The sequence below is a fragment of the Scatophagus argus genome, chromosome 4, assembly GCF_020382885.2.
Source record: "Scatophagus argus isolate fScaArg1 chromosome 4, fScaArg1.pri, whole genome shotgun sequence".
Taxonomy (NCBI): Eukaryota; Metazoa; Chordata; class Actinopteri; family Scatophagidae; genus Scatophagus; species Scatophagus argus.
In genome coordinates, this window is record NC_058496.1 from 3,435,104 (window position 1) to 3,448,267 (window position 13,164).

General features: G+C 44.4%; 1 protein-coding gene across 5 annotated transcripts in view; it reads left to right on the forward strand.

The window, feature by feature from the left end:
• The window catches only part of LOC124058072 (tetratricopeptide repeat protein 28-like), a 165,919-nt gene that overhangs the window by 86,890 nt on the left and 65,865 nt on the right, over positions 1–13,164 (forward strand). For all 5 annotated transcript variants that reach the window (XM_046386933.1, XM_046386934.1, XM_046386931.1 and 2 more), the window contains one exon: positions 10,563–10,710. In XM_046386933.1, the coding sequence (XP_046242889.1) occupies positions 10,563–10,710 (148 nt within the window). The remainder of the gene's footprint in view (positions 1–10,562; positions 10,711–13,164) is intronic.

The window sequence follows — 13,164 nt, forward strand, 5'->3', positions numbered from 1 at the left end:
CCTCCGGTGCAGCTGCTGCCCTTCTAACTCTCTAGCTCAGGGACAGAATATGACACTGGAGAACACCCATAGTATTCTCATGGTCTGCCCCTCAGTCTTTTCTTCTCTCCTGCACTCACGATTTCACATCCAATTTTCCCATCGCCCAGTGACGCCCTTTCCCCTAAGACCCCCAGCTACTACGGGATCACTGGACTCCCCTGTGACTGTGTGTGTCTGTGTGTGACTGTCAGTGTGTGTGTGCTCTTATTGATCACGGTTGTGTCCCTGTGGCTCTGGGCTCCTGCTGCTGTTATCACTGCAGTATGAAGAGTGGGGAGGAGGGAGTGTGGTCCACAGAACCGAGAGCGTCAGAGGAGTGTGTGTGCGTTTGTGTGTGTGTGTGTGTGTATGAGAGATCAGATGGGTTTACAGTATGCACACTGTGTTTTCACTCTGAGCTTTTTCTCTTAGCTCTTATATTTGCAACAAGCACAACAGTTTGCACAATTATACCAGCCATAATTAGGTCCTGTTTGGCCTGACAGCGACATAACTGTGCAGCAGGAGAAAAGTAACAAGAGGGTGTGATCGTGTATACTCACAACAGTGAGTATACACAGGAATCAGTGAAGCACTCTAATTACATTTAGAGGTAGGGTGTCTAATGCAATACAAGACCACTCAAGATTTGTCTCTCAATTAAAAACTGTTTGTATGAGCAATTAAAATATGACGCATTTGAAATTGGTTTTAATGGCATTGCTGAAATACTTCTTTTCAGAGAGGAAATTGATGAAACACAGCGAGTGTTGTTTATTTCATATTAAGGAGGAGTCCTTAACCTGCGGCAGAAGATCCAACCATTTCACTCAGAGTAAAGTGAAGGTGGAAGAATGAGGATTCTTCCTCATTCCCCCCCATTTCTACCTCCTTTATCCACAGCTCTCCTTGACTGTAGTCCTCTGCTCGGTGGGTGTGGATAGGACTTTTATGATGGATTGCACTACTGGTCCTCTTGAATGCATGCATGTGAATAAATGGGTGCAGTGTGTGCGCGTTTCTTCCCTCTTTCCCTTCTTTTCCCTTAAGTTCTCCCCACCACCAGACTCCATCTTTTTTTCCTTTTTGCCATTAGCCATTTTGGACGTGTGCAAAAATGTATGCTGGAACATGCATATGTACTTATATTCACATATGGCTACACACACAGACACGCCAACACACTCAGCAGAACTGAGTAGCACTCAAGGCACCATTCCTCCGTGGCCACAGTGATTAATTACTTTTAACAAAGCAAACAGGGTCTTGCTTGTCTGGATCAATCTTTTTTCCGTCTTGGTGTGAGCTGCTGTCACCAGTAATTGCCAAACTCTGTGTAGTATGAAATGAGGGCCACTTTCACCTCTCCCTGGTCCTAAGCTAAGCATAGCCTCAATTTTCTACGCTTGTGCGCCTGCTCTTGTGACTCCCATGGCTCCCCTCCTCCTTTTTTTCTCTTCCTCCGTTTCTCCACCTTTTTTTCTTGTAATGCAATTCCCTCCTTGGGGTCTATAGTCCTTTTTTAAGTATAGCTGGGAGATGAGGAGTCATATCATCCAATTTTAACTCTGTGGATTTTGGTAGCTTCAGCGTGCTTTTAGAGCAGCATCAAGCATCATGTCTCCTGCCATCCATGCATACTTTAATTGGCATCGCTCTGCCAAGCTGATCAAACACTATTAATCTATTTGTAGTATGTATTTGTTTCTAAATGAGAAAATTAATACATTCTGCTACTACAGCCAGCTGAGCCCCATTGATTGTTGGCACCCACAATATGACTCATAGCTCTGAGCAAGTGTTTTTATTTGGCTTGCTGTGTGTATTTGTGCGTTTGTGTGTGTTTTCTGGCGGTGGATCACTTTTATGTTGAGACCAGTTGCCAGAGGAGTTTCAATTAACATATTTACTTTTTTGAATGTATGAAGTGACCACAGGTGGTAAGGAAACCTGTTCATTTCATCTCGTTACCGGACAGGCCATCAAGTCACTCAGCACGATTCGAGATAGATATCAAAGCCAGGGAAATACAGCTAACGTGATTAGCAGGCAGACACAATTAATGATGCATGGTGATGGCCAAAGAACGCTGAGGGAACTTGCTGTTTAATGAGCTAACACAGACTGTGCAGATGTGTTACAGGACCGCTCAGTGTTATCAGAGGCAGACACCTCCTTTCAGCAGAACTCTGCCAATTAGCCCTGTGATGGGAGTTGACTGTCAGGATTTCAGTCTGAAATACTAATGCATGTTGCTAAAATGTGCCTTAGTAGCATTATGCTTGTTAAAGCGCATGTTTGCTCCTTTGTGGGTGTGACATCTCCTGTGAAAATGGTACTGCCGCTCTGCTCAACTACATCTGGGATTGAGCGATAATTCTCAATAGGTGAGCAGGCCTGAAAACGACTCTCCTCATTAATAACGAAAAATCCACACTGGGCCAACCATAATCTTCCCTTTTTTCAGCTTCTGATATTTTCTCTGGCCCAGCAATGTGCTGGAGCATGTCATATATATGATAAGTAGAGGAGCCTGTTCACGCGGGACTCATCACACACTTAAATTGGTGCAGCATGGAGTTCATATTGCAGTGTGGCCGAGGGGGAATTAGCGAGTCTATATATAAGCCCCTGCCGCATGTGTTGTGAATTAAAGTGCATTTATCTGGTAATCGCGGGGGAGATCTCCACGTGCACAAGCATGGCAAAGCAGTGGTGCTGCAGCCACAACAGCCCAGTACACTGATGCTGCACTGGGACATGGGAAGGAGAAACAGGTCATACACAATAAAGAGCTCTGATAGCTTGGATGGCAGTAGACGCGCACAGTACACTAGGATGGAATAACAAGCGGCATCTCTGTGTCTCCTTCATCTGCTAACCTTTATCTCTCTCTCTCTCACCCTCTTCCACTGTCTTTCCACCTCCTCCTTGTCTTAAGTGCATGTCTAACCCCTTCGGCTACATCACCATCTCACCCCTGCCCTCTTCTCTCTCCAGTCGTCTCAGCCTCTCAGCGCCTTATCTGTGTTTCAACTTGCCTTTACTCAATCATGTATGACTCCTTACTAGCAGAATCTAAAGCAGCGGGGCTCATGCAATGCTTTTCATTAGAGCTTTCCATAAAGGCTGACTGTGAGTCTTTTGAAGTGTTGCAGGGCAGCTCTGGAGAAGCCACACTGTCAGGCAGCCTGTGCTGCTGAGTCCTGTTTGATGAAGCAACTTCCCACTAAGGCCAGAGCACCCTAATGAATCCAGCACAAGCGGGGGGGGGGTAATGACTTGGTGGACTTTGCCTCTCTTTGGGATTTTCAAACTCGGCAAGCAATGATAACCAGGACCGTAACACACCTCAGGCTGAGGAATTCTTTTTCTTCTTGCCTTTTCGCACCTTAGAAAATAATAGTTTGAACAGCTTGTAAATAGGATGTTGCATTTTGTACTACATCACTGTTTTCTGCCACAGGAAATTCAATACATTAGCTGAGATGGAGGTTTGAGATTTGAAGCTCCAAATGTCGTGCTCTGAAGGGGTGTTAATGGTCAGCTGGACATGACTGCCCATCCTAATGGCTAATGGAGATGCCTGGTTTCCCCATGTTGAGAACATGTGTCTCTCAGCCAGTGTTTACTAAGAAGAGGGTATTTTTCAGCCATGCTTGAGTTCACTGTCAAAGCCAATTAAGGGAGTACAAATGAAGATGAAGGACGTGCTGCCTCGGGCCAGGAGAGTACAGCACCAGGGCCAAGTAGCCTCTTCTGTCGGCACTGTGGAGCTTAAACACATCAGAGCCACATATGGTCAGGGCTGCTTATTCAGTTGACTGTATAATCAGTACCTGTAATTTGTACTGCGAAATCAAGAGTTTAGTTTTGCATGAGCTTGTCTGCCTTCATAATGATTAGTAAGAAGTACAGTTGTGACAATCAGCGCTTGAAAGATTCAGCAGAGATTGAAACTTAAAAAAAAAATCATAAAACAAATAAATAATAAAAGTACTGTAGTAAATCCTTTTATGGCCACCTGTAGTCGGGGCAGAAAGCACTTGTGCAGCCTAGAGTTTGCTCTCTTTTTCAGGTTCACCATCTGGCCTTGATTGATTAAAGCTCCTTTAAGTAATTAATGCCTACTTTAATTGAGAGTCAGCCCCTGTGGCTGTGGAGTTCATGCGCAATGCTCAGCTCGAGCAGAGCCAAGCATCTAGTTGAGAGGGACACGGAAATCTGTTTAGCACCCTGACCCTCTCGGCCTCACATCGCAAGACTCTTAAGATGCTAATAAGAATGCAAGTATGCTAGCAGCATCCATGTGACAAATCGGGCTATAAATCATCAGTGGAAGAGTGTGACATGGTTTTTCTAACGCTGGAATCAGCGTGCTTGGAATGAGATGCAGGCATTTTGCCATTTTATCTGCTGGTTTATCACTTTCCATTGGTCTGTTTCCTTTTGTGAAAACCGTCAGTTGTGGTGGTCCTGCACGTAGCGGAAGGAAGATTGAATTCCCTCTGCCAAACAGTGTATTGTGACAGCGTGTCACTGCACGACCCCACAGCTTGCTGCCATTGTGCTGTTTCATGTGTTTGTGATAAATGAGCAATATCAGTTTTTCCCTTCTGTTTCTCTTTGACTGTCACTATGGATGTGCACCACATGACACCTCTGCGATCGTAAGCGCTGACCTTCTTTATTGAAGGCTCTCCTTGTCTTTTTGGTAATTGTTTTTAGAAAACGTTAAACCATCCCCCCAGCCAGATAATGTGAGACACAGTGAATACAGAGAACTCAGCATTGATTCCACACACCTGACTATGACCTTTTCCAATCTGAAGTATTGCGCTGGCTGCCAGTTTGATGCGAGCGGACCAATCGATTTCTTGCAGCCGTGAGAGAGTACTACAATGTCTCACACTGAAGCCTCTGCCGGGCAACCTGGATTTTACCTGGGTCTTACTGTCGCCACTCACTGAATAATGAAACATTTACCCTTTAATTGCCAGCTCCGCAAAGAATGATCAGTTTAATTTGCTCTCATTAGAGCCATCTAATCTAATGGGCTAATTAAGGGCTTTAGATGGAACAGCAATCATCAGAGTGTACACCGCCCTTAGGGAGGAATACATCAATGGATCATAAATATTTTACTGCGTCTACCTACATGCAGATTGTAAGGTGCCTCAGTTTGACTTGCATAAGTGCTTAACATGCACCTTCAAAGTGGCTTATGTTGTCAACATAATGTCACTGTAGACTAGTTCTACAAAAGCCTTCCAAGTCAGCATATAGGACAAAACAAAAAGCAGTGTTTTTTATCGATTAGTCGGATTAATGCAGAAACCTTTCACTTAGTGTGAGGAAAAATGAGTCGGTCACCGTTTTCCTGTCAGTGACACAACACGTACACTCAGATAAACACACTCTTGATCGATATAGGTCAAGGGTGGTTGCTGGTTTAGGGTTTGATCTTATTAGATTGGGGAGATGGTAATAGACAGGCAGCTGTGTCATGATTCTGTCCCCGTGACCCTGGGGCCAGAGCTTTATGTTTGGCCTGAGGCGACTGGTGTAATGCCCCCACCGCCACCTCGATGAGGACCGACCTCAGACCTTTTCAGTCCTGGGGGTAAAGAGCTCTGTGCCTGCAAGGAGATGCAGGAAGATGGGTAGAAACTCACGGCGCTGGCTTCAGAAATAGCTTTAATGAAGTGCAGCCTCCATTGTGCTGTACTGTGGCTTTCAGCTTGTCAAGCTGAAGGGCAGAAGGCCCAAAGCAGCAATCATTCCATTTCACTTTCTTTTTTTTAGCTGTTCTTCCAGCTAATTTGTCATGGTCGACAGTTATCCCTGGATATTAAATTAAACAGTTGACATTTTGTGTACCCTGTGAATCGACTGTGTCACCTTGAAAGTGTGGTGGCAGAGGTTTGCAAGGGATGGCGGAGGCACGAATCCGAAACCGTGGTCGACACATGACATTTCTGGGTCACACTGGAAACCAGGCAACGACACCTGTAGTTAAAGAGCCAAGAAACAGAGAAAAGAAAGGCAGCAATCCCTTTGTTCCTGCCACACCATTAGTGCTAATCCATTCCCAGCGTCATGGCCTGTGTCGAAAGCTGTTTTTAAGTAATACATGTTTGCTGGAGACAGATGGTTGGTTTTCTTGAGGAGTTATTGATGTATTTTTCTTCACTTTGTATTTGTGTGTGTACAGTGTATTTGCAGCCTGCTGTCCCCATTTGATGGTCTGATTTGGGTTCCATTATGTCGCCGATGGGGGTTCTGTTCAGAGTCGTCACATTGGCACCAACTACCCTGTGGGTAATCAGAGACCATCTGCAGCAGGCGTATCCTAAACACACCACAGCAGTGAAGGGTGTGGCACGGTCTAAACGGAGCTTATGTGGCTTCGATTGATTTCCACATTTGAGAGCATCTCTATTATTGCTGATCACAGATCAGGGCGCAGCAAGCAGCGCAAGGCCTTGGGCTACAGGAGCACAGCTGGAACAGTTGGCTTGATGACAGGCTGCCTGCATTGAAGGCGAAGAGTTATGCTGTTTGTTTATAGAGATGTCATGGTGGTGGAGATTTTACAATTCTGAATGTGTGCAGAAAACAGCTTCAGCAGTCTCTGAATTATCTGACTACAAGGGAAGGTTTCCAGCTCCAGTGCCCTTGATACAAATAATTTACAAATTACCTTGGCAATTAGATTTCTTGCTGAAAATTACAGATTCAGGATAGGGTAAACAAAACTGATTTTGTCTTGGAAGCGCTTTGTGCAACCTGGGGAAACAAACGTAGATGTAGGAGGCATAGATAGGCTCTTTGATATATGCAACGGTATGTTGACATGACAAGGTTATCCACATCTGTGAGAGCTTTTGACAACATTCATCCTATTTTAAAATCTTGTATAAGGAACTTTGCGCAGTCGGTTGTATCAGTATATCCACCTTCACCATATACCAAATCATATTGCTGTTGCACACTGGTCATTTGGCACAAGGAGTTGAAATACAGTCTTTAAGCCTGTTAGGCTCCGATCTTGAAAAGGGATAGACAAGTGCAAACACAGACGTGCTCCCAGGAGCCGACGACACCCCTGGGGTTACAGTGTATTGAAGAGAAGTCTAAGAAGTGGCCAAGGACATATGCTGAGGCATTAATCTGCTAATAGAAGAGGAGCCTCTAACAGCTGGTCTTGTGCCAAACTCCCAATCTTAATCGTGTCAACTTTCTGTTCAGATGCTCTTACTGTGGGCCTTATTGTGAGCAACTGAGCTGTCACTGTAAGAAAATTGTCCATGTTTCATTGTAAGTGTCTCGTTAGTGAGAAAGCGAGCGTGTGCGACTGTGGTGTGCATGGGCTTGTTTGTGCATATGTGTGCAGAGGATGTTGGTTCCCCACAGCGTGTAGCACAACGTACCAGAGTGAATAACTTTTTTTTTTTTTTTTTGCATCATTTCCCTCTTCCTCCTAAGCATAAAAACATGAATATTTAAAACTACATCAAACAAGCATTCATGAAATATTAAAATGTTCGAGAAACAAGAAAAGCTTTTATCCTCTCCCCTATTCATATGTATTTTCCAGCCTCTCTCTCTCTCCCTCCCTCCCTCACACACACACACACACACGTACTGACACACATATGTATTGGCACTCCCAGAATTTACCCACGGGTAAGAAAGACAAACCTTCCCACTCGATCCACTGTTCTGTGGTATCAGCACATTGCTGTATTAAACAGAGGAGGCAAAGATGCAGGAAGGTTCAATAATTTACCCTGGATTGAATTTCAGGCGAAACACATTATTAGAAATCTTGGTGTGTGGATGTCATGTTGTACAAGATGCCTAACAGATGCGCCACATTTCAGGAGGGCCTGTGCTCTGTGGGAACTTAGCCTTCGGAGGAATGCCTTCAAATATGCGTCCTGTTTATGGAGATGGTTTCTGGCTGAAAGATTAAGCACCGACTTGTAGCTTTCTGTTGTGCATGTAATGCTATAATGTTGAGAGGGCAATGTTAATCTGAGGCGCCCTATCTTCTGCTGTAACGCTCTCTCTTTCTCTACTCGCTCTCTCTCTATCTCCCTCTCTCAGTTTCTCTCTCTGTCTGGCTAAGAGCTAAAGGCTGTGCTAATCACTGTAGCAGCAGCAGCTGTGTTTTTAGAAAAGATCCTGTTAAGCGTGAATTTAAAAAAGATGTCCCCTCTCCCATAATGCCTCATGCCAAGAGCGTAGCCAACCTGTTGGTGTTATTTCTGCAGCTACGTCCTACTCTACGCTAACGTTCAGCTACCGTGTTGTAACTTGAAGTGAACCTTTTGTTTTGTGAAGTTGTGAACTGACTTGTTGAATTATGCAAAGGCTGAGGTTATGTCATATGTATGTCTTTGTGCAGCTACATGATGTGTTTTGAAAGCAGTGGCAGATAAATGGCACAAAAAAATATCCTGTCAGGCAACACGGCACATTGATTTTGTCATTTTTGCCATGGCTCTTTCGTTCAGGCATTTACTCTCTGCACTTGCGGTTTGCTATGTTTTAATGCTCTTTCCACACCGACTAGCCTTGCAGCCTCGTGTAGGACAGGATGGGGTAAAATAAAATGATTTAAGAAGATTTTTTTTTCTTTTTTTTAATTTGAAGAAAGCTTTATTTCATTGTTCTCTTTTCCCAGTCGTCTCAGTCAGGGTACGCCGCTTCAGAGAACGAAACCTCTGGGTGAGCAGTCATATTGTATGCTAAATCTAATCAAAGGGAGAAGTGCTTTTAAATGTCTTTTGTTCCCTCGGGTGAGACGTTTGTGGGCCTCTCCTCTCCCGCCAGTGTGTCCTGTCCAAACTCCACCATTACTAGATGCAATTAATATTGAGCGGATACCCTGGCCTGCTCTCTTCTTATATAATAACAATGTTAGAACAAAGGTTAATGCTTGGAATCTCATTTCTGTCCTCGTCATTTTCAGTGGAGTTGTGATGCAAGTGAGAGGAGGTTGGAAGTGTTGGGGGGCGGCAGCAGGTCTGGAGACAGATTGGTAGTCATTGAGGGGGCTCGGACAGAAGCAAAATTAATTACTGGTCTCTGTAAATTCACTGTCATGTCTCATTTTCCCTAATCCTCCCCGCCTTTTTCACTTCCTAGTGGTGCTAACGGAGAAGCTTGGGAAGACTAATGAAAAGGCCTCTTAGATGCTAATGGCAAATTAGCCTTCGTGTCACTTTTGGAGGGTGTGAGCGGAGTGACTGCCTGTTCAGTGGGGAGGTGGCCAGATGGCAGCCTGGACTCCTGCTGCAACACACACACGAACACAAACACACAGAAACACTGAAGAACGAACGGTTAGAACTCCAGACATGTTGTTTAAGTTTAGACAGATTCTGTTGTTCCGTTGCCTCACACAATAACTCATTTCCCCCCGTGTTTTTCTGCTTTAATTGTGTGTTTCTGACACATAGGCTCAGATATGACTATTCTGAGAGACGGCTTGCTTTCCCTTGGGGGGGGGGGGGGGGGGGGGGTTAGTGGTTTGGATGGTGAGTAAGGAGCTGGGTTTAGTTCCAGCTCCCCCTTTGCTGCTGTCGTTAGGCTGAACCAGAGTCAGGTTTAACAACTCACCAGGATTACTGTCTGATCAGGCCTTCACAAACACACAGTCACAAACTTGCTTGGATAAGACATCTCTTTTCTCGGGTGAGTCCAAACAGACACACTGAAGAAGGAAAAAAAAAAACAAAAACGCCACACACACACACACGCACACACACACTTATTGATGGGGCTTTGGATCCCAGAGACAGCGTCTGTTTTAATTTTCAATCTGAAGAATGTTCCAAAACATTTTAGTCTCTCACAGAAAGATACAATATGTCAGCACTCGCATTCGGTTTATGTCTCAGTGGTACTGAATTATTACACTCCCAACAATGTGACTTGGAAGACAAATGCAGTTAATTTTTGTCTGCTTGAAGAGCCAGTCATGTATCTAAAACATGGCACAAGTACACATCTGATGTAAAAGTATGACAAAAACAGACTGTGGACAGTTACTGTTTTATCCTGTGTCCTGACAAAGGGAATGCGCAATCTGAAGTATTTGTGGCTACACACCGACTTCACTAAGTAGCTCTCTGTTATTCTCCTTTTTCTTTGTCTCTACTTATTTTCTAACACAGCCGAAGAGAAATCCCAGCGCTCTGCTCGTGTGCACTTCACTCCCACAGCAAACAGAATGAAAAGCAAAAATATTGCACAGAAAAACAGTAGTTGCTCCTGAGAAGGCAGCCAGCCAGAGTGTAACATGTGCATTTATGTAAAACTTATAATCCAATTAACAAGTACAAAAAACCCAGTGATCACTCTATTATGGGAATACAAAGGAGAGAGGTGCCATGTTCAGAAAACTGCTCATGTGGAAACAAATGCAAATGGCGTGAAATGAGTGTGTCTGCTAATGTGTATGTGTAAACCCCGATGCTGTGGCACTGAGACTGGAGCCCTGATGACTCTTACCTCTCCCTCCTCTGCAGGCATACTTCCGACAGGGTGTTGCCCTTCAGTACCTTGGCCGCCATGCCGACGCGCTGGCCGCCTTCGCCTCTGGACTGGCCCAAGACCCCAAGAGCCTGCAGCTATTGGTGGGAATGATAGAAGCCGCCATGAAGTCGCCGTTACGAGGTAACGAATTCAGTAGCTGATAACATGAATCAGTTTTTTTTTGTTTTAATTTAGTCTCACACTGCAGCCCAAATTGCACACTCTGCACTACATGCTCAAGCTGTTCCAGCTTGTTTCCCCTCGTCTCGAAGTATTTTGGTAGTTTTTATCTTTTAAATTTAAAAAATTCATTTTTTTGTGAGCCGTATTTCATGTTTACGTTGTCATGATTAATGTATTAATTGATGAACATTCAGCCATAGTTTTTGTTGAGGAAATTAACACCACTAGCTGAATATGTTTTGTTTGTGAGTGTTGACAGCGTGTCACTGTTCTTCTGCTGCAAAATCGCCACGTGTTTTGTCCTACAGCTGCTTTGGAGCCTGTCTCTGAAATAATCCTCACGCTCTGTCAGTCAGTCAAGCGTGTTGGGGTGACTTTACCTGTCAGATTTTTTACCTGTTCGGCAGGCAGGCCATCTCTCTATCTGTCCGTCTTTGGGCCTTTGTGACTGACTGCTGGTGTCAAGTGCTTACCTCCGGACTGCGAGGCCCGACGCCTGCAGCTTCAGCGTATCTTATTGTCAGTGGGGCTGATCACACACACAGATATCCCGTTATCTTAATGAACATCCAGCTCTAATGCCATTGTCCGTGTCTACCCCTGTGTAAGCCTTTTTCCTAAAGCTGAGTGGATTTGTAAGTAGCGCATTCAAGCCAAGATTGTTACTAAAATGTGTTCTTCCTGTTATGCATTATTATCTGTTGTATCAGCCAACTGTGGTGACCCGATCGTCCGTGAGTAATCAGTGCGGACCGGCCTAATGAGCCTCAAAACAAACCTGGCAGCAATTTTCCCTCAGATGACCACTGCAGAGGATTTAATATTCTTCAGATCTGGATGGCACCGACTGCCAACACAGACTGAGTCATCCTGCAGTCTTGCTTTGTCATCATCTCTTTTCCAAACGCTGCTGCAAACCATGCCTGTGAATAAACGCGGCCAAAAAGGTCTATTACACCAGATGCCTCTCTGAAGATAGTGTAGACAGATTTAGGGATGCAATCCCATCACAGCTCCCCTCAGCTCCATGTACCAGTACAACAGACCGTACTGATTTAAACGTTACTCCTGCAGTAATTGATTCCTTTGTCAACAACACTGCAGCCACGTTGCACACAGTTTTAGATATGGTTGCCCCACTGAGAAAGAAGGTTAGAAATCATAGGAGGCTAGCTCCTTGGTATAATTCAAATTTACGAAAACTTAAACAAACATCAAGACGGATGGAGAGGAAGTGGTACTCCACCAAATCAGCTGAATCCCAGAGAGCCTGGAAAGATAGTCTATTGACATACAAAAAGGCCCTTCGTGAAGCCAGAACTGCCTATTATTCAACATTAATAGAGCAAAACAAGAACAACCCACGTTTTCTCTTTAACACTGTAGCCAGGCTGACCAAGAGTCACAGCTCTGTTGAACCTTGTATTCCTGCAGCTCTTAGCAGTGAAGACTTCATGAGTTTCTTCACCAATAAAATCAATAACATTAGAGAAAAAATCAATAAAGATCTTCCCAGAATAGCCAATATAGTGCCATCTCCAGTAATCTCTTTTAATCCTACTCCATCCCTGGACAGGTCCCTGGACAGGTTCCTGCCCATAGACCTCCCCGAGCTGACCTCCAGCATTAACAAATCTAACCCAACTACATGTCTCTTAGACCCCATCCCAACTAAGCTCCTCAAGGACGTCTTTCCCTTGATTAGCGTTTCCCTCTTAGATCAGATAAACTTATCCTTAACAACAGGTTATGTACCACAGGCGTTTAAAACCGCTGTTATTAGACCTTTACTTAAAAAACCTTCACTTGACCCAGACATCTTAGCAAACTATAGGCCGATATCCAACCTCCCGTTCCTATCTAAAATACTCGAAAGAGTGGTTGCAAATCAGTTGATTGATCACCTACACAGGTACAGTCTCTTTGAGATGTTTCAGTCTGGTTTTAGAGCCCATCACAGCACAGAAACAGCACTGGTTAAAGTCACAAATGACCTCCTCATGGCATCAGACCGCGGGCTTGTCTCCATACTTGTTTTGCTAGATCTCAGTGCTGCTTTCGACACTGTAGATCACAGCATTTTATTACACAGATTAGAACATGAGACTAGGATCACAGGGACTGCGCTATGCTGGTTCAAATCATATTTAACAGATAGATTTCACTTTGCTCAAGTTAATAATGTTTCCTCTTCATATATAAGGGTTAGCCTCGGTGTTCCACAAGGTTCAGTGCTTGGGCCGATCCTGTTCACCTTATACATGCTCCCTCTAGGAAATATTATTCAGAAACATGACATAAACTTTCATTGTTATGCTGATGACACTCAGCTGTACTTATCCTTAAAGCCTGAAGAAACAGAGCCGTTAGCCAGACTCCAGGCATGTCTTAAGGACATAAAGGACTGGATGA